This window comes from Quercus suber, unplaced genomic scaffold, assembly GCF_002906115.3.
Source record: "Quercus suber isolate HL8 unplaced genomic scaffold, Cork oak 2.0 scaffold_216, whole genome shotgun sequence".
Lineage (NCBI taxonomy): Eukaryota > Viridiplantae > Streptophyta > Magnoliopsida > Fagales > Fagaceae > Quercus > Quercus suber.
This window is the reverse complement of record NW_027069674.1, coordinates 757,430-778,896: the sequence shown is the minus strand read 5'-3', so window position 1 is coordinate 778,896 and position 21,467 is coordinate 757,430. Positions and strand designations below refer to the sequence as shown.

At 36.1% G+C, this 21,467-nt stretch overlaps 3 protein-coding genes and 1 pseudogene across 3 annotated transcripts; 3 read left to right on the top strand and 1 right to left on the bottom strand.

Moving 5' to 3' along the window:
* Positions 1-637: 637 nt before the first annotated feature.
* On the top strand, positions 638-3,638 carry LOC111992545 (protein DMR6-LIKE OXYGENASE 1). The gene is made up of 3 exons (XM_024024425.2): positions 638-1,228; positions 1,359-1,686; positions 3,247-3,638. The coding sequence occupies exons 1-3, from the start codon at positions 753-755 to the stop codon at positions 3,493-3,495; spliced, it is 1,053 nt and encodes a 350-aa protein (XP_023880193.1). The 5' UTR covers positions 638-752; the 3' UTR covers positions 3,496-3,638.
* A 5,902-nt stretch (positions 3,639-9,540) lies between these two features.
* On the bottom strand, positions 9,541-11,598 carry LOC112004781 (uncharacterized). Its single transcript, XM_024037005.2, has one exon. The coding sequence runs from the start codon at positions 11,596-11,598 to the stop codon at positions 9,541-9,543; it is 2,058 nt and encodes a 685-aa protein (XP_023892773.2).
* Positions 11,599-15,072: 3,474 nt separating this feature from the next.
* LOC112004780 (uncharacterized) lies at positions 15,073-18,355 on the top strand (annotated as a pseudogene).
* A 253-nt stretch (positions 18,356-18,608) lies between these two features.
* On the top strand, positions 18,609-19,198 carry LOC136070185 (uncharacterized). Its single transcript, XM_065779758.1, has 3 exons — positions 18,609-18,687; positions 18,781-18,890; positions 18,973-19,198. Exons 1-3 carry the CDS (start codon positions 18,667-18,669, stop codon positions 19,196-19,198), a joined length of 357 nt encoding a protein of 118 aa, XP_065635830.1. The 5' UTR covers positions 18,609-18,666.
* The last annotated feature ends 2,269 nt before the right edge of the window (positions 19,199-21,467 follow it).

Here is a 21,467-nt window from a genome sequence, read left to right as displayed (position 1 = left end):
AAAATAAAATTACAACTTTGCCCATATTGCTAATTCATAATGCTATGAGTAATATTTTTAAATTAGATAAAATTTTAATTGAAAACTAGCAAATCTATCAATTGAGAAATAGTAAATTTATAATTAATATATAATGCATACCACCTAGACTTTGGCCTTCGCCCTTACTCAGTATCAACAATTAGGGCTTTTGTGAGATAATATATGTAATTCTTATCATGTAATTCTTATTTGATCTGTAGATTATGGGAAAATCAACTGCTTAATAACTTCTTTTTTTTTTTTTTTTTTGCTTATGCTCCGGACTCCCTAACTTAAAATCCTGGATTCGTCCCTGGTAATAAGATGAAAGTTTCTTGATCAAGCAGCAGTTCATAAAACAGAGGATATAAAACTTAAAGCAAAGGCCTTACTACCAATATCATGCCAAAATGATGAACTCCTTGAAATGAAAAACCATTGACTTTGATGTCATATGCTGCCAATGGAATGACATTCCAAACGAAAACCCTCCTTTGTACAGTAACGTTATTTATGATATTTTAATGAGCACGCGATTTGAAGAAAAAATGTGACTAAGGAAACTTTTATACGAAGTCATATCATTACTTTAATAACAAGATCAATTTCTTCTGGTACACAATACCTTTCTGTTCACACAGAGATCTCAAAAACACGTTTTTTAAGTATAATATAAGTCAGTCTTGATCAACTCATTGTTGCTTCAACCAGAGCTCCTCTCTTATCTTTTCATGGAGATGACAGTACCCTTTCAATTAGCCAATAACACACCTCTCTCCCTCTCTCCTGATTTCATTCTTCCAGAATTCAAAAGACCTATCCTCTCAAAGGTATTTCCTTCGGATTCAATCCCCATAATCGACTTAAATGTTCATGAAATTGATGAGGGTCAAGGGTCATCCCCCTTAGTTTCAAAGATTTCACAAGCTTGTGAGGAATATGGTTTCTTTCAGATTATCAACCATGGAGTCCCCAAAGAATTATGCCAAAAAGTGTTGGCTGTGGTGACAGAGTTCTTCCAATTGCCTCATGAGGAAAGGGCGCAATATCTTACAAAAGATCATACCAAGCAAGTGAAAGTGTTCAACTATTACCAAAAGTATGAAGGCCTTGGAAAGGTCATAATGTGGAGTGAGACCTTTTCTCACCCTTGGCATCCTATAGAAGATTTCACTCATTTGTTACCCATAAATCCTCCTCAGTATCGGTATCTCTACCTCACTTTGCATCCTTTTTTTGTTTTTCCTCTCTTGGGTACCAAGCTTAGCCTATGATTGACTGATTACACTAGCTCAATAACACTTTTGAATCATGCATGTTTTGTTTGATTATTACAGAGAAGTTTTTGCGGAGTATGCAAAGGAGATTGGAGCTTTGATGGATAGGCTTTTGAGCTTGATATCCCAAGGGCTTGGTCTAGAGAAGGATTGTTTAAAGAAGAAGATAGGTGAGAGGGCTTCCCTTTATTCACAAGCAAATTACTATCCACCATGTCCAGACCCAGAGCTCACATTGGGGATTCCTGCTCATAATGATATTGTTGCACTCACTGTACTGTTGCAGTCAGAGGGGGTGACTGGCCTCCAAGTGATTAAAGATGAGAAATGGGTGCCTGTTGACCCGCTGCCTCATTCTTTTGTCGTCAATCTCGCTGATCAAATTCAGGTAGCCGCCTTATTTTTTCGACTTTTACTTCATGAAAATTATTATTTCTTCAGCAAAAAAGACAAATAATAATCCGTTCTATTAGATGAGGCAAAAACTCGTTGTTTCAGGCCAGATTTGTAATTTGCTTGAGCTGGCCTTTTATTTAATTTTTCAAGTGCGCCAGTTTGGTTGGTGCCCATTTTTCTTTTTCTTTGGTTATATATATTTTTAAAATATTTATGTGTTGATACGGTCAATTAGAAGGTAGTTGTAGACTTGTAGTGCTCTGAACTCTTACAAAGAGTGCGGGCCTACACGTGAGTCTTACCATGGAGCCCACACCCTTTGTAAGAACTTGGAACTATTTAAGTTTTTTTCTTCATTGATACAATGTTTAATTAATACAAAAAATTGTCATAATATTTTCATAATTATTGAGATGTTAGTTTTCTATTGGTCATAATTTAATAAATATAATAATAAAATATGATATTGAGACCAACTACAACAAAAAATAAAAGTATTATGAAAATGTTATGATATTTTGTTATTGTCACGATATTTTCACAACCACCATAACAAAAAAGTGGTTAAGTATCAGTTCTTTGTATATCAAAATAAAATTTCATACTAGAACCCTTCTCCATTGAAAATATATATGTATTGTAAAAATGTCATAACATTTTGTTATTGTCACAATATTTTCATGCCTACTAAGGTGTAAGTTCCTTATAGGTAAATATAAAATAATAATGATAAAATGAAACTAGAATTCACCATAACTAAAGATAAAAGTATTGTAAAATCTTTTGGAAATTAGCAAATTCCTCTTACGATTCTCTCTTAGTTAACCCTAATAAAATCTTATGATTTCTAGAATATTTCATTTTGATATCTCAAATATCCTAAAAATTTTCTTGGACTAAATTTTAATATCCTAAAAAAAAATTCACACATTTTTAGTTTTATATAGTATTCATGCCTAAAATAGTGATATAAGTATGTGTTATCTAGAGAACACTGATTTACTAAGTTTAAATCTTCTAGACTTTTAATTTTATCCAATGGAAACTTTCACGTCTTTTATTATCTTTATTTTTTCTCGCTTAAAAGAGTGTTCATTAAAAGCCAAGTAAGCTAAATATCATAGCTAGACTCATAAAATATAAGATGATAAAGAAATAATTATGAATAATAAAATCTTCGCAATAGATGGTTGCCAATGTTTGGTGAAGAACTTCAATTATAGCATATATTCATTCATTGGGAAGGATAGCTGATTAGTCTTGTCACGTGTGTTTTTTCCCGAATGGATATAACCAACTAGTCAATTGTCTTTATCATTAGGTGGCTTCGTCTGATGGTCACTATTATTAATGTAGTTTATTGTTGAAAATAAAATGTACTACTCAATTTAAAATCGAACAAAACGTGTAGATTTCTAACTTCTGGATTAACAGATTACAAAAAGAATACTATCTCCTTCCAAATTTTGTTAGTGGATTATACATCGAGTTTTTTCTTTCTCTCTGCTTTTTTTTTTTTTTTTTAAGCTGATCATGCTTTCAATTTATTCAGGTTCTGAGTAATGGAAGGTACAAGAGTGTAGACCACAGGGCCGTAACCAACAAGTGGTTGCCACGATTATCATTGGCAATGTTCTATGCACCAAATAATGAAATTGTGATAGGTCCTATTGAGGATTTGATTGATGAGGAGCACCCACCAAAGTATCGAAATTATAGTTACAAGGAGTTTATGGAAGAATTTTATAGGCAAGAAGGAAAGAGAAGAAGGGTAAAGGAAGCTTTTGAGTTGCAGCGTTAGGAACGTGGTATTGATCCACCTTTTTTTTTTTTTTTTTTTAATTGGTGATAAACTCATAATAAACACTTTGGGTTCACATATCCTCTACGATACAATGTCCTCATATATAAATAAAATTATAGTAGTAACTAGTAAGCACAGAAGACAGAACCCATTCTCAAATTTCTTTTAGCAAGGAACTGCCCATAAGGGGATATTTTTCAAGGTGAACTTTTAATATATAATTTTTTTTTTTTTGGTGACCAAACTTTTAATATTGATAAGTATGAAAATCGTATAATTTTCTAGATTAGGCCCTTGTGGGAGGGCTTGGATGAACACTTATTTGCTAATTATTTATATTTATTTTCTCTTTGTAATAATTTGAAAGTTGGAAGAATAGGTATTTGAAACCCATACATATATAAAATTCCTTAGACGTAGTAAATTTAGTTCTCAAGTTAGATTCAAATGTATAATTGTCATTGTTAGGTTCTAAGGTCTTAGGATTTTATGTATTTAGAACTCTAATTTGTAATGTTGGCAAACCATGATCAAAACATTGTATTTAGTTTTATTTAGACTTGCTCAAAGTTGGTTTAATATTGTAAAGTTGGAATCGAGTGGCTGCAGAAGTACTTGGGACTCTCGGCCTGGCTCGATCGATCGAAGAATAGACTCGATCGATCGAAAATCGCACAGGTTGAATTTTCTGCAGAATTTCCAACTCAGCCCTACTTCATTAAACGTTTAGGGTTTTATGTTTTTACCCTAGGTATATAAATAAAACCCTAGCCACGTTTTTGAAGGTTGTCCATATTGTATTGTTGCTCATACATTGCTGTTTTGTGTGAATCTCGTGTGAGATCTTTGAGGAGCTTTCCTTTACACAAACTTAGGGTTTTCATGGTGGAGATTATTTCAACATCTTGAAGATCATTACTGTTGCAACCATTGGAACTTAAAAGAAAAGCAAGCGGGGAGCTTGTAGCTGATTGAAGAATTCAAGAAAGAAGTAGTCCGTGGATTCGGAGCCTGCGCGTGGTCGTGTCAGGAAGTTCTACTGGTGGGTAGCATTAGGAAGTCGAGCGGGGAGCTTGTAGTCCTTTTGTACGAACTTCAATTCTTTCATAGTGAATTCAGGTTAGCCTTGAGGATCGGTGGGTCAAATCCTCCCCAGGTTTTTACCGTGTGGTTTCCTGGGTGATCATATCTTGTGTTATTTATTTTCCACTGCATTATATCTTGATATGATTGTTTGGATTATTTTAACCTAGAATTGCTTAATTTGACTAAGTAACAACTTGGCTAATTAATCTAGGCTACGCAATCTGTGTGTTTTAAGGGGTCTAAATTTCCGTCAAGTGGTATCAGAGCATTGGTAGCTCTTTTTTGTTTGAGATTTTTTATCTCTGAGCTGATCCTTGACCCCTGTTGTCATGGAGCATGGACACTCTCTGTTTGTTCCTCCTCATTTTGATGGGAACAACTATGCTATTGGAAAGTAAAGATGAAAGCATTCCTGAAATCCATTGATGAAAGGGTTTGGAATTCCGTTGAATACGGATGGGAGAAGCCCGCTACTCCTGTGAGTGAGTGGCAAACTTCTGAAAAAGAAGCAGCAAGCTTCAATAGCAAAGCTATGAATGCTATCTTTAATGCTGTTTCTATGGAGGAATTTAAGAGAATCTCTAATGTTGAGGTGGCTCATACTGCTTGGAAAATCCTCCAAACTGTGCATGAAGGCACAAAGGCAGTTAAGATAAACAAACTGCAGCAATTAACTTCTAGGTTTGAAAACATTAGGATGTCTGATGATGAATCCTTTGATGAATTTTATGCCAAACTGAATGATATTGTTAATTCTGCTTTTAATTTGGGTGAAATCTATGATCAACCTAAGATTGTTAGGAAGATTCTTAGATCTTTAACTGAAGACTTTAGACCCAAAGTGACTGCCATAACTGAAAGCAAGGATGTGGACTCCATCCCTGTTGATGAGCTTGTAGGATCTCTTCAATCCTATGAGTCTGACCTACCTAAAGTAAACAAATCCAAATCAATGGCTCTTAAGTCAGTTGATGATGTTGATGGTGGTGGATTTGATGATGAGCTCTCTGCTACAGAGATTGCCTATCTTGCCAAAAACTTTAAGAACTTTCTTAGGAATACAAATAGAAAGGCAAGAGGTACTTACACTGCTGAACCTAGAAATTTTAGGAAGAATGATCCCACTAAGGTTAACAATTTTGAAAAACCTAGANCTCCTTTTTTTTTCTTTTTTTTTAAACATAATTTTGACACATTAACTCCCCCCCCCCCCTTTTTAAGATCTCCATTAGTTATTTATTTAACTAGTTGATGATGTGGTGATAAGATTTTAAAGAGTCCATGATAGAGTTAAATTCTAAAAAATCTTTATCTTTATTCTGAACAATTTTAATAGGATTTTCAGAAAAAATGATTTCATCAAAATTTAAATCAAACACAAACTCTAACAAAATTATACTTTTATCTTTAATTGCCACACACGCTAACTTTGGTTTGTTGTATAAAGTTTTTTTTTTTTTTTTAAATACTTGGTTTAACCCTAATTCTTTTATCTCTCTCAAGTTCACGTACGCACAAGTTTTTTTGGATTGCATTGAGGAGTCATTGGAATGGAATATTAGATAAGTTCGGGTGAGAGACTTTACAAAGATTATTATATGATTTAAACCTCACATAAAGTGGTTGTTATCTAAGAAATTGTTGTAGAAAAATTTCTTTTGTAACAGAAACTATATTTATCATTTGTATAATTCTAAGTCAAATTCAATATAATTTTTTTCCATAAGTATTAATTTACTACTCCATAAAAAATGTTACGTACTTTTTTCTCAGTTTTAAAGGTTGTTGATGTTGTTGATATATTTCAAATTTAAACTCTTTTTAACTTTTGTTATGGATGTGTAGTAAGTGGCTAACTTTTAGGACTAACAAATAAATTTTTGGATTAAACAAAAATGGATAAATGTTATTAACTTTTTTTTAAAAAAAAATCAACAACACCAAAAATATAACGTATATCTCCTGCAATAAAATTTGAATCAGCTGAGTTTGAATTCCTACCCACTTTATTAACCCATCCGGCCTAAACTTTTCTATATAAAGATTTACTATCACTCCTAAATTTTTAAGTTTTTGCCACTTTACACTAAGGCATTTCAAACCATTGATTCTTGGGACGTGATTTATATGATTGGTGTGGAATGGCATAGGGTGATATGATCCTGAGAGTGGTTAACTGAATTCAAGGACAGTCAGCCTCCAAAGATAGAGAGAAAAGAGAATTGATGAGAAAGGGGAAACAGAGTTTAGGAAACCAAAGGAATTCTGTTATTTCATATCTCAAACATTACAGATCAGTCTCTTTATATACTGAATCATTGGTGCAACTAATTGGTGTAACTAATTCCCTAATGCTTGATTATCAATGATTAACGGTAAATGAGCAACTAACAGTATATGGTAACTGTGTAACTGTCTAACTACATTCAGTCACGTGCCTCCCTATTCAGCCTTCACGTGCCTCCATATTCAGCCTTGTATCAATACTTCCCCCCTTAAAGCACCTTGCCCACAAGGTGAGGAAATTTCTGCTGGAGCTGATATAAATCTTCCCAAGTGGCATCATCAGTAGTACAGCCTTGCCATTGAATTAAAACCTGAGTGATGGTCCTGCTTCTCAGCTGAATTGACCTGCTCTTCAAGACTGCCTCAGGTTCAAGCACAGGAATACCTTCAGGTGAGACAGAGGGCAATTGAGAAATAGGAGTGATATGTTGTCCTATCTTAGCCTTAAGACAGGAGACATGGAAAACAGGGTGAATTAAGGACTCAGCTGGTAAGGCCAGCTTGTAAGCAACTTCCCCAACCCTGTGCACCACTTGGAAGGGCCCATAAAACTTTGGAGAAAGCTTACCAAGAGCAGTAGGCTTCAAAGACCTCTGCCTGTGAGGTTGCAACCTCAAATAAACCCAATCACCTTCTGAAAAACTCCTCTCTACCCGGTGCTTATCAGCTTGAAGCTTCATTCTCTCTTGAGCCAGTAATAAGTTTTGTTTAAGTAAGGATATGACCTGCTGCCTACTTTGCAAATGATCATCCACAGCTTCTACCAAAGTGGTGCCAGGGATGTAATCCAAGAGCCTAGGAGGGGGATATCCATATAATGCTTCAAAGGGAGTCATTTTGGTTGAGGAATGGAAGTTGGTGTTAAACCAGAACTCAGCCAAGGGCAGCCACTCTACCCAAGCAGTAGGTTTAGATGCTGCAAAGGCTCTCAAATACTGCTCTAGGCTTCTATTGACCACTTCAGTTTGGCCATCTGTTTAGGGATGGTAAGCTGATGACATAGCTAAGTCTACCCCTTGAATCTTCATTATTTCCTTCCAAAAACGAGAAGTAAAGATGGGATCCCTGTCACTTACTACAGAAGCAGGCATACCATGAAGTTTAAACACAAATTGCATGTAAACAGAAGCAACCTTGGATGCGGTGTAAGGGTGGGATAAAGCAATGAAGTGAACATACTTAGTCAACCTATCCACCACCACAAGTATTACAGACTTCAATTGAGATTTAGGCAGTCCCTCAATGAAATCCATACTCACAGACAACCATGGCTTGGAAGGAATAGGTAGGGGCTGGAGTAAACCAGCTGGCTTACAATTCTCATGCTTGACCCTTTGACACACATCACACTCCTTGATATATTGCTTTAAGTCCTTCTTCATACCAGGCCAATAAAAATCTTGTTTAACCCTGTACAAGGTCTTCACATATCCAGAATGACCACCCAAGGGCCCATTGTGAACATGGTGCAAAATGGATGACTTTAAAGAACTATTAGAACCCAAATAGATCTTGCCTTAAAGAACAACAACCCGTCCACTAAAGAAAAACCTTTAGGTGGATTACCACTCTCCTTAAATGTAGACAAGATAGCTTGAATGGCTAAATCTGTCTCATAACTTGCCTTCAGCTCAGCCACCCAAGTTGGAGTAGGAAAGGAAATTATATATAAGGTACCAGATAAAGAAGGTAATACCGCAACAGCCTTATCCAACCCTTCATTAATTTGATCAGTACCCATCAAAGTTAAAAAAGCAGTACCTTCAAATACATTTTGACAGTTGTGAACCTCATGAACCTCATGCTCAGACCCCTCTCCTCGTCTAGACAAGCCATCTGCCACTACATTCTCAGAACCCTTTTTATATTCAACCACAAATGCATATCCCAACAATTTGGACAGCCATTTCTGTTGAAGTGGAGTACCAATCCTTTGATGCAGCAAATACTTGAGACTTTGTTGATCCGTTTTGATGACAAAAGGTCTTCCCACAAGATAAGGCCTCCATTTCTTTACTGCAGAAATTAAGGCAAGAAATTCTTTTTCATAAGTAGACATTGCTAGAGCACTGCCCTTAAGGACTTGACTGTGAAAGGCAATGGGTTGGTGCTCCTGCATCAAAACAGCACCAATGCCACTGCCAGAAGCATCACACTCGACTGTGAAAATCTTAGTAAAATCAGGTAAGGCCAAAACAGGTGGGCTAGATATAGCTAATTTCAACTGATTAAAGGCTGCTTCAGCTTCAGCACCCCAAGAAAAAGAATTCTTCCTCAAAAGGGCAGTCAATGGAGCTGCAATATGACCATAGCCCTTGACAAATTTTCTGTAATAACCAGTCAGGCCTAGAAACCCCCTCAAGGACTTCACATTCTTAGGTACAGGCCATTCTTGCATAGCTAAGATTTTCTTGGGGTCAGTCTTTACACCTTCCCCAGAAATGATATGACCTAAGTATTCCACCTCCAAGCAAGCAAACACACACTTAGACATCTTAGCATACAATTGGTTTGCAGCCAACACTCCTAAAACAATTCTGAGATGTTCAATATGGTCAGGCATGTTTCTGCTATAAACTAGAATATCATCAAAGAAAACCAGTATAAACCTCCTAAGGAAAGGCTTGAAAACTTGGTTCATTAATGATTGAAAGGTGGAAGGGGCATTTGTCAACCCAAAGGGCATGACAAGGAATTCATAGTGTCCTTCATGAGTTCTAAAACTGTTTTTGGAATATCTTCCTTCCTCATCTTGATCTGGTGGTATCCAGACCTCAAATCTAGCTTAGAAAAAATGCAGGCTCCATGTAACTCATCTAAAAGTTCATCTATAACAGGGATAGGGTATTTGTCTTTAATAGTGGCTTGGTTTAATGCTCTATAATCTATACACATACGCCATGAGCCATCAGATTTTCTAACCAACAGAACAGGTGATGCAAAAGGACTTTGACTATTCTGTATAAATCCTACTTCCAACAATTCCTTCACAATTTTCTCAATTTCATTTTTCTGGTAATAAGGATACCTGTATGGTCTTTGACAAATAGGTTGAGTGTCTTCCTTAAGGTTGATTTGGTGTTCATGACCTCTCACTGGTGGTAGGCCCATTGGAGTAGTAAATACACCCTTAAACTCCTGCAACAAAGCTGTGACTTCAGGAGGAAGAGAAGACTGCCTTTCAGTTGTACTACCAGTGGTAATTTGTAAAATTAAACCCCTCCTGGTAGGTTCTTTGAAGAACTGATCCTCATTTTGCACCTCAAAACCCCTTGAAGTATTAAGGCCATGTAACAGCACCTGTCTACCTCCATGAATGAACCCCATTGAAAGATTCTTGAAATCCCAATTAATAATCCCTAAAGTGCTGAGCCACTGAGTGCCAAAAACCAAATCACAACCTCCTAAAGGTGGCACATGTAATTGAACTAAGAAAATCTCCCCATGTAAACACACAGGAACATCCCTGCACAAGCCTTGGGTCTTAATAATATCACCATTAGCAACCTTAACCTCCAGAATTTGGGATTTATCCATATGGAGGACAGAAATTACAGCTGCATCAATGAAATTATGGGTGCTACCAGAATCTACCAAGATTACTAATGAGACAGAATTAACCTTACCATTGACTCTCATTGTTCCTGGGTTAGGACTGCCAACTAGGGCATATAAGGTGATTTCTGGTTCTGCCTCTTCATCTTGTCTTCTCTCCATGCAACCCCCATTGACCAACTCCACAACCAGATCATTGCAGCTAGAATCCGAAGTCACTTCCACCCCTTCTAATAAAAACAGAGTAGCTTGCTTGCACTTATGCCCGGGTGCCCACTTGTCATCGCAATTATAACATAGCCCTTTCTTCTTCCTTTCTTCCATTTGAGCAGCAGTGATCTTCTTAACAGGGATCTTGGTGGTCCTGTTATCAACCGATGCAGCACCCAGCAATGAAGGTCTAGGCACACCAAATAGTAAAGGTCTAGCTTGATCATGGGTTCCCTTATAACTTCTCTTACAACCCAATAAGTACTCTTCTTGGATTTTAGCCAATCCAAATGCTGCAATGAGAGAGGGAGGATTCAACATTCGAACAGGTAACCTCACCTCATCCTTTAACCCACTCAAAAAGCAACTCAGTTTATGCTGCGGAGACAAACCCTTAATCCGATTAGCCAAAGCTTCAAATTCACCTTTATATGAAGCCACAGTTGCAGTTTGTCTCAACCTAGTTAAAGCTTCCATTGGATCATCATAGGCTGTAGACCCAAACCTAATTAACATTGCTTGAACCAAGGCCTCCCACGTACTAATTACACCAGCATCTTCTCCTTCTTGAAACCAAACTAGAGCTTCTCCGTCCATATGAAAAGAGGCCATCATCAATTTCTCTGATTCAGGAATCCTGTAATACTTGAAGTACTGATTAGCTTTGTAGATCCAAGAAGTTGGTTCCTCACCAAAAAATCTGGGAAAATCCAATCTCACGGGTCTGGAAAATCCTGAAACAGATTGTTGATAGTTGCGATCTCCAAGATTCTGCGAATTCTCTTCCGCCGCATTTAACTTCTGTAAAATCATAGCCAATTGTTGACTCATTTCATTCAAGGTACGAGTATGGATGCTAGTAATTGTGTGGATTTCTTGGATTTCCTTGTTGTGGTGATCAGTAGTAGCTTTTAGTGAAGCTAGGGTTTCGTTGAGAATTGCAGTAGATCGAGTTTCAGCCATGACAACCCTTGTAATCGCAGGATAAGCCTGCTCTGATACCAATTGATATGATCCTGAGAGTGGTTAACTGAATTCAAGGACAGTCAGCCTCCAAAGATAGAGAGAAAAGAGAATTGATGAGAAAGGGGAAACAGAGTTTAGGAAACCAAAGGAATTCTGTTATTTCATATCTCAAACATTACAGATCAGTCTCTTTATATACTGAATCATTGGTGCAACTAATTGGTGTAACTAATTCCCTAATGCTTGATTATCAATGATTAACGGTAAATGAGCAACTAACAGTATATGGTAATTGTGTAACTGTCTAACTACATCAGCAACTTCAGTCACGTGCCTCCCTATTCAGCCTTCACGTGCCTCCATATTCAGCCTTGTATCATAGGGTGTTGGGCCAGAATCTCAGTTTTTTTTTTTTTATATTAAAAAAAAAAGTGTCATATAAATCATAATTTCACCCGTGTATTTGTCTGTGTCTAGCAAAATAAAAATTCCTTTTGTAACATAAACTATATTTATCATTTGTATAATTCTATGTCAAAGTCAATTTAAAATTTTTTCCATAAGTATTGATAATGTTACGTACCTTATAAAATATAATATAAGTATTGATAATGATAGTCTGTCAATTTAAAACTCATTGGATACTCACTAATGTAAAAATTAGTAGAATCATTCAAATCTCAATCCAAAAATGCAACCCATGTATTAGTATGTCCCACGTAATTAAGGGTATTTTTTTTAATGGATAATTAAGGGCACTTTAGTAAAGAAGAGATCAAAAAAAATTTAATGTAAAACAACAATATTTTTCTTTTCAAATTTCGGCGCCTCTTTGCATATTTGTTTGATATTATATTTATATCCGGTAAAGTGAGAAATTAAATGTACATTCAAATCCTTTAAATACCCTTAAAGACTTTCATCTTCCTCATCGCCTCCACAACTCTCAACTTCTAAACTCACTAAGCCTCTTCTTCTCTCTCTTACACTTACACACAAATACACAAAGTTACAACAGACACATTATTTTGTCATCCAAATTAACCAAAATGGCATGGTTTTGTTTTAAAGTGTGTGAAATGAGTACGGCAAATTTAATCTAATTTTAACTATAAATGATTTTTTGAAATAAAGTAAACATTTTCTAAATTATATTTTTGTCATATTGATCTAACAAATCATAACCTAAATTCAAATATTTTCTCAAAACTTCTACCTAAATTAGTTCACTTTATTGAGGCTTTAATACACCCTATTTGTGACAAGGAAAAATCTATTGATTATTGTGTATGTATGCGCAACAACCACTATAAATTTAATTTAATTTTATGTAGAAATGAGTTCGCAAAATACAACAATGGTGAATACCAATGACATAGAACGTCGTCGAGAATGATGGAGATATTATGCTCGCTTGAGAAGACAACGAGAAGACAATGAAAGCAGAAATATTCGATTGGCAAGACGTCGTGCTAATTACTCAAGACAAAGACAACAAACTTTGGGTGGTGATCACATTTTAGTGGGAGGCCTAGAAAATTTAAATGAAGAAAATGTTGTACATTCTAATTCAACATCAACAAACCCATCACTAATACCACCTAATCACGAGGCTGGACGAAGTCACCAGCTTACACATATCCGTAACTTGGCACACAATATGCCAGTTGAGCATAGGGCTATGCAAGAAGTCAGTGGTGAGATTATAGTTTTGTATCTTTAAACATTCTTCATTGCTTGGAATCTTATTATTTTGAGAAAATCCAAAGTTTCTGGCATGTTAGTTGTATGTCAATGAATACAAAGATACTAAGTCAATGTTTATAATATTAAATTTAGGTCTTCCTTCAACCTATCCAATTATAATGGCAAATGACTTTGAGGCTGGACCAAGTCATATAAATTCTAATGTTAATACTGGTAAGTTTTATATAATATATTTATAAAGCTTTAACCATTATTTTTTATATATAATTACACCAATTGAGCATTTTATATAAATACATTGCAGTAACAGAAAGAATTGAAGGAGTTGAAAATATAGTTGAGCAAAGCCAAGGGGATGCTTATAGAGAACAAGGTTCATTACTCAATGTCACCATTTTTATCTTTAATTTCATGTTTATATCATTCTATAATGCTTTCATCATTATTTTTTATATATATAATTACACCAACTGAGCATTTTTTGTAATTACATTGCAAGTGTAGAAAGAACTGCGGAAGTTGAAAATATAAATGATCAAAATCACGGGGATGGCTACAGAGAACAAGGTTTGTTACTCAATGTCACCATTTTAATTTCAATTTACATGTTTATCATTATCAATTTTATTATTTGTTATTTGTTAACAAGCTGCATATTCGAAACATTATTAATATTTTGCTTATTTCACAACATAATATTTGGTACAATTTTAATATTTTCTTTTACACCTATCATAACACTCTTTATCACTAATTTTTTCCTCAAAATAAAAATTAGGTGTTGACAACACATTTGATGGTACTGCACATGTAATAAATTGGATGCGAGGAAGATACAATTGTGCAAAGGATTTTAAAGAAGGTATAGAGACCATTAGGTACCAACTACCACAACCAAAGACATGTTGCTTTTGTAATGCCCGTTTGTTCCATCTAGAGACATCCTCGATGTGTTGCAAGGATGGAAAAATATCCTTGCCCAACATACCAATTTGTTCTGAATTTAGGGAGCTCATTTGTGAGCAAACACCACGGGGCAGACATTTCAAGCAATATATACGGTTTTACAACAACATGTTTGCATTTACCTCAATGGGTGTGCATGTGGATGAAAGTTTGGCCTTGAATAGTCGAGGAATATATACATTTCATGCCCAAGGTGCCATCTATCATAGAATTGGTAGTCTTTTACCACATACACCTCTAAGTGTGCGGCATCTACAATTGTATATCTACGACACTGATCTTGAAATACAACGTAGAATGTCTCAATCTGTAGAAGCTCACGAAGATATTATGCGACTTATTCAAAGGACCTTAGACATGCATAACCCATTTGTGGAGAAATTTCGTCAACTATCACGAAGTCCAAATTTACATCAATGTAAACTCCTCATTAAAGAACAACCTCTAAACCAACCTCAATATTGCCTTCCCAGTGCTTCCCAAGTGGCAGCTATTATTGTAGGAGGAGAAGAAGCTGGTCATTTAAGTGGCAGAGAAATTTTGGTTCAAATGTTTGCTGGTAATTTGATCAATGTTCAAGATACAGCAGGATATTATGATCCATTGTAGTACCCAATACTTTTGCCATTTGGAACATATGGATGGGATATCAACACACGCGACGCTAATAGAAATAAAGTGTCATGTCGTGATTATTATGCATACATCTTTCAGGTAACAGTTTTATTATTTTCAAATTTTTTACTTCAAAATCCCACTTACACTATAAAATGACTGAACCTACATCTATTTTTACTAATGTCCAAGATTCGTAACGATGCTCTATCAATGATTTGGTATGGAGGACGCCTTTCAAAACAGTATGTTATTGATAATTATGTAAAAATTGAAACACACAAGCTTACGTGGTTTGAGCACAATCAAGATTCTATTAGGGCAGATCTGTACCAAGGCCTACAAGATGCTTTCCATGAAGGAGAGAGTGATACTGGTAATATAAACTTTACACTTGAAATTTACATTACACCTTTTATGGCAAATTGGTATCAATATATATTAATGACCCAACTTTTTCATCTTATATTTAGGAAATGTTGGACATAGAACCATTCTACCTTCATCATTTATGGGAAGCCTGCGTGATATGATCCAACGATTTCAAGATGCAATGTCATTGGTTCAAAAGTTTGGGAAACCAGATTTATTCATCATAATGACATGTAATACAGGATAGGAAGAAATCCAAAATGAGCTTTTACCTGCACAAACCGCACAAGATCATCCAGACTTGCTTGCAAGAGTTTTCAAATCGAAATTTGAAGAATTGAAAGATGATATTGTGGTTAAGGGGGTTTTCGGAAGAGTTATTGTATATGTGCAAGTCTTTGAGTTCCAAAAAAAGGGTTTACCACATGCACACATACTTATAATTTTCGATGAAGATGATAAATTGCATAATCTTGAGGATTACGATCGAGTTGTTAAAGCAGAAATACCATGTAAGGAGGAACTGCCTCAGTTACATAAAGCTGTACTGAAGCATATGATACATGGTCCTTGCGGAGTACAAAATCCAAGATCACCGTGCATGAAAAATGGGTGATGTAAAAAGGGATATCCAAAGCCTTTCTCGCCAGAAACCTTCCAAGGCAATGACTCATATCCTGTTTACAAACGATATGATGCTAATAATCCTGTGCCATTGAATGATCATTGCAGGATTATGGTAGACAACGCTTGGGTTGTTCCATATAATCCTTGGTTACTTCTGAAATATAATTGCCATATTAATGTTGAAATATGTTGCAGTATCAAGAGTGTAAAGTACTTATATAAATATGTGTATAAAGGCTCAAATCGTGTCTCTATGGAAGTTAAACCAGGCCCAAATTATGATGAGGTCCAACAGTACATTAATGCAAGATGGGTATGTGCTCCAGAGGTATGTTGGAAGATATTTTCTTTTCCTATGTATCAAATGTACCCTGCCGTTTTTCGTTTGCAGATTCATCTTCCAGATAGACAACAGGTACGTTTTAGACCACATGAACCTATTGCTAATGTTTTGGAGCGAAGTAAAAAGACAATGCTTACTGAATTTTTCTATATGAATATGATTGATCATGATGCACGAAATTATATATATAGAGAGTTCCCTGAGCATTATTGTTGGGCTTATAAAAATAAAACATGGACACGAAGAAGATCTCATAAAAAAGTAGTGGGCAGGATATATAATGTTTCACCATTTGATGGAGAGAAGTTCAATCTGCGTGTTCTTCTTAATCATGTCAAGGGTCCAACAAGATTTGACGATTTATTGACTGTGAATGGGATAACCTATCCAACTTTTAGGCTAGCAGCTGAACAAAGGGGTTTACTAGAGAATGATAACAGCATACGAGAGTGTCTGCTTGAGGCAAGAGACATTCAAATGCCGTCAGCTTTAAGAAGATTGTTCGCAACAATATTGGTATTTTGTTTACCAATTGGAGTAAGAGAATTATGGAATGAGTTCAATCCATATATGGTAGAAGATTACCCATCAACATCTGCTACAACAGAGACACATCGTACAAATAAACTTCTCAATGATTTAGAGGCATTACTCTTGCAACATGGAAAGCATATTACAGAGTATGATTTGCTGATTTCAACTGGAGAATGTGATAATGATTCAACTGTACCAAGACTCATACAAGATGAGCTAACTATTCCCAATGTAGATGAAGACCTCACTTTAATTGAGAAGTTGAATAATGACCAGAGAGTTGCATATGAGACAATCATGACAGTTATTGATAGTAAGGAAAGCATGATATTCTTTGTCGATGGGCCAGGGGGAACTGGGAAAATATTTTTGTATCGCACAATATTAGCAACCTTGAGAAAGGCCGGTCACATTGCAATTGCCACAGCTACATCAGGCATAGCAGCAATATTACTCCCTGGTGGAAGAACAGCGCATTCCAGGTTTAAGATTCCTTTAACTCCCGATGCTTCATCTACTTGCTCAATAAGTAAAGAATCAGATTTAGCTGAACTTATTAGACGTGCCACCATAATTAATTGGGATGAAGCCCCAATGGTAAATCGACGTGCACTCGAACCTTTAGATAGAACATTTAGAGATATTATGGAAGTAAATTTACCTTTTGGTGGGAAGGTGCTAATTTTGGGTGGAGATTTTCGTCAAGTACTTCCGGTTGTTCCAAAGGGTACAAAGGCAGAAATGATTGATGCATGCATAGTCAAGTCCCCATGATGGAAAGAAATCAAAGTGTTACATTTAAAGCAGAATATGAGATCTATCAACGATGAAGAGTTTGCTGAGTATATACAACACATTGGTAATGGGAATGAACCATATATAATGGATGATTTTATTAAACTACCCCCTTCAATGGTAATGCAATGGGAGGGTCAACATTCTATATACAACTTGATTGTTCAAGTTTTCCCAAGTTTGCAAGAACATGCCAATGATGCAGGGTATATGGTTGATAGGGCTTTGCTAACACCTATAAATGATGATGTTGAACAGCTTAATGCAAAGATAATTTCTCAGTTTCCAGGAGATGAGTTTACGTTACATTCTTTTGATGAGGTTGAAGGAGATACGAAACATCTATATCAACAAGAATTCCTAAATTCTATATCTCCAGGGGGTTTACCACCACATATATTAAGGCTAAAAAAGGGTGCTCCAATTATGTTGCTACGCAATATAGATCCAAAAGCCAGATTATGTAATGGTACAAGATTGATATGCCGTGGATGTTTTAACAACGTAATTGACGTTGAAATTTTGACTGGACAATATGTGGGTACATGCGTTTTTTTGCCAAGAATCCCTTTGAAGACAACAGAAAATGTACACTTGCCATTTGTAATGATCAGACGACAATTTCTTGTACGCTTGAGCTTTGTACTTACAATAAACAAAGCGCAAGGTCAGACAATTCCAACTGTTGGAATTTATCTTCCTGATCATGTTTTTAGTCAAGGCCAATTATATTTGGCGTTGTCAAGGGGACCAATCCACCACAAAACTATTGGTGCAAAAAGGAAGAATACTTGAGGAGGAAGGTGTTCACACAAGAAATATTGTGTATAAAGATGTTTTGTTCCCGTCATTGTAGGTATTAATTAACAATTGAAAAGAACTGTCTTACTTATAGATTTATTTTAATAATTTACAAATTTTAATAGTTATGCTATCTTCATTTTAATATTTTGTTTCTTGAAGTTTTTTATATATACAATTAATTGGTAACAGGAAAGATGCCCACCTCAAATGTGAGGATTGAGTCCACTATGCTAAATAATGGAGTGCATGCTATTCCTACTACTCATTAGGAGAAGTGGAAGGATGATCAGTCAATATCAAACATGGAGGCCATTGATAAGAAGGTATATTTCTTTTTAATGATATCTTTAATCAGCATCCCTTTCTATTGTTTTATCAAAATTAGTATTAAAAATTTCATGCTGAGTATGGATTAGGTTCGAAAATTGCAAATTTATTCACCTGGTTGGGGATTCACTATTCGAGCTGACAAGAAAGAGCTTTGGAAAGAAGTAAAACGAGTTTTAGAGTCACAAGAATTGGAAAGGTGTGTTACGCCATTTTTTAAAATAGGAAAATAACTAATTGATAATTTTAATATACAAACTTTTTTTTTCTTCATTTTGAAGTTCCAAGAACAAAGACAAACAAGAAATCACTGTCAAGAGCAATGAGGTTTCTAACATCCATAAGAATAAAGACAAAGGAAAAATGAAGGACAATGTGATCTCAAACACTCATGCCAACAGAGACAAACAGAGAATGAAAATCAAGGACAATGTGGTTTCTAACATCAAAGAGCAAAAAAAGATACTGAAAGTTCAATATGGGTATGAAACACCCTTGAACGTTTAGACCACCAGATACAAAAATACCAATTCAAGCTTTATATCAAACAATTAATGTACGGAATATGATAACAAGCTTATAACAGAATTGATAAAACAATCTAAGCCAAATATAAACACATCCACAGCAGTAAATATAAGGCAAAGATAAAGGAAAGAGAGATGCAAACACACAGACAACACACGATGTGTTATCGAAGAGGAAACCGAAGTCCTCAGCGTAAAACCTCTCCGCCGCCCTCCAAGCGGTGATAAAATCCACTAAAGAATATAGTTGGAATACATGAATTGCAAAAGACCCTCCAAGCCTAATCTAACCAACTACCTAAGCCCTCCAAGCTTCTTGCTCCAACGAGGTTACGCCGAACCTATTTCTTCTTTAGCTTGCCGGATTCCGCTACTTGACCATAGCATCAACCAATGTATATTGGTTCCTTCCCAAACTGCTTCTCTAAGCACCAAATGGACCTTCTCACAGACGTGGGTGTGGTGAGATAAGGGTTTGGTAAATAACCTCTCAAGGGAATGACAATGGAGAGGAAGAGAGTAGAGGAATTTGTAGAGTCTCTTTAGATGAAGATTGGGGATGAGGCAATCTTGTTTTTCTCTAGGGTTTTCTCTCACAAAATTCTCTCTGGAAGCTCTCTCAAAATGATGGGTATAAGGGTGTATATATAGTAGGGTGAGAAGGGAATGCAAAACGTCAGTTTTTGCCAAACAGGGCAAGTTGGCGACTTGGTCTCGCGGCTTGTCTAAGTCGCGAGTTCAAGTCGTGACGTAACGGCCTGGCCAGTCTGGAACTTTTGTCCTGTAGCGTGACAGCTGGCGCGACCCTTCAGCTTCCTAGTGTGCCTCTCACATGCCAGCTTTTGGTGGCTTGCCAGTCGCGATCCACCCGCGAGCCCTAGCCGCGAACCTCTGTTTTTCTTGCACACTCTTGAGCTTTTCTTCACATCTTCTCACACACTACCCTTACAATTTTCCCACCTAAATACAGGGTTGCTAAGTGCTAAATTATAAGCAAATTGGTCACGGAATAAAACCAATTAAATGGTTGATTAAATTCAACCTTACAATCTCCCCCTTTGGCTATTCCGTGACAAAACCCTACAACAGACTCTAGACTTAAACGTGAGTTGGGAACAGTTGGAAAACTCACTCACACCTAACTTTAGATTCTGTAAAGCTCTTGAACATATGAATAAGTAACTCCTGAAACACAATAACATAGCAATATCATTGTATGCAGAAAACTTAATATGCATATGGAGCAAAATAAGCATGATCAAGCAAAAATGAACATAAGCATAAAAGCAATAATTCATGGCAAGATCAACACCAGTAGTCACTTAAGCAAAAGTAATTACTATGTTCATTCACACAAGGAATGAACATCCGAACATGCAAAAATGATAAACTCAATTGAAGAGTATCATTTGCAAGTCCAACACTCAACCAATGCATACAAACATATATGCATCCAGGAACAATCCTACACGGGCATAAGAGTGTTGTACTTAAGATAATGCAAGGCATTAACAAGTACCAGTACTAAAGCACAAAGCACAAAGGCTGCATATGCAAAGTTTTGCAAATACATGGCACAAACCATAAAAGCCTACAAACAGTGCATAAGAACAAGAAACAACCCTCAAAACTTACAAAAGCAACAATGGGTAAAAAAAATTCTTAAAGATATAAGATGGATACAGAACTATGATAAAAACTAAAAATAGACAAAAACAGTAAACAAAAATCTGTTAGCTGAAATCTCCCCCTTTCGTTGAGCTCTCCCCCTGCCAACAGCATCTCCCCCTTTTTGTCATGGAATAGCTAGTCGTCATGATCTTCTAGCTTTCTTTGAATTTCATCGAATTGAGTTTGAATCGAAGTAAACTTCGTATCCCATCAAGAGTTGAGATGATGCAAGATGGAAGTAAGATCGGACATCTTTGAACTCAGCTCATGAATAAAAGCTACAATAGAGTCTAGCTTGTCGTCAGCGGAGAGTCAATTGGAGCGCGAGCCACTGTGGGACGCGGAAGCTTCTGTTTTGATTCCCTTCTTGCTATGACCAGTGCTAGCGTTGAATGTGCGCATGTTGATTGGACATGGTTTTGCGCAGGGAACTTCATTCTCAGACGGATGGATCCCTTTACACTTCAGGATCCGTGAGATAAGACAGGAAAAAGGGATGCACATCCTTGATTCTGTTCTTAGAATAATTTTGCGAAGGATATGAAAGATATGAGCACAGATGTCAATCTCGACATCAG

Excerpts from the sequence above, each read along its gene's own strand:
- LOC111992545 (XM_024024425.2), top strand. The coding sequence starts at position 753 with ATGGAGATGACAGTACCCTTTCAATTAGCCAATAACACACCTCTCTCC. Across the intron at positions 1,229-1,358 it reads ATAAATCCTCCTCAGTATCG|AGAAGTTTTTGCGGAGTATG; the intron begins GTATCTCTACCT and ends TGATTATTACAG. Across the intron at positions 1,687-3,246 it reads ATCTCGCTGATCAAATTCAG|GTTCTGAGTAATGGAAGGTA; the intron begins GTAGCCGCCTTA and ends CAATTTATTCAG.
- LOC112004781 (XM_024037005.2), bottom strand. The coding sequence starts at position 11,598 with ATGGCTGAAACTCGATCTACTGCAATTCTCAACGAAACCCTAGCTTCA.
- LOC136070185 (XM_065779758.1), top strand. The coding sequence starts at position 18,667 with ATGGAGGCCATTGATAAGAAG. Across the intron at positions 18,688-18,780 it reads TGGAGGCCATTGATAAGAAG|GTTCGAAAATTGCAAATTTA; the intron begins GTATATTTCTTT and ends AGTATGGATTAG. Across the intron at positions 18,891-18,972 it reads GAGTCACAAGAATTGGAAAG|TTCCAAGAACAAAGACAAAC; the intron begins GTGTGTTACGCC and ends TTCATTTTGAAG.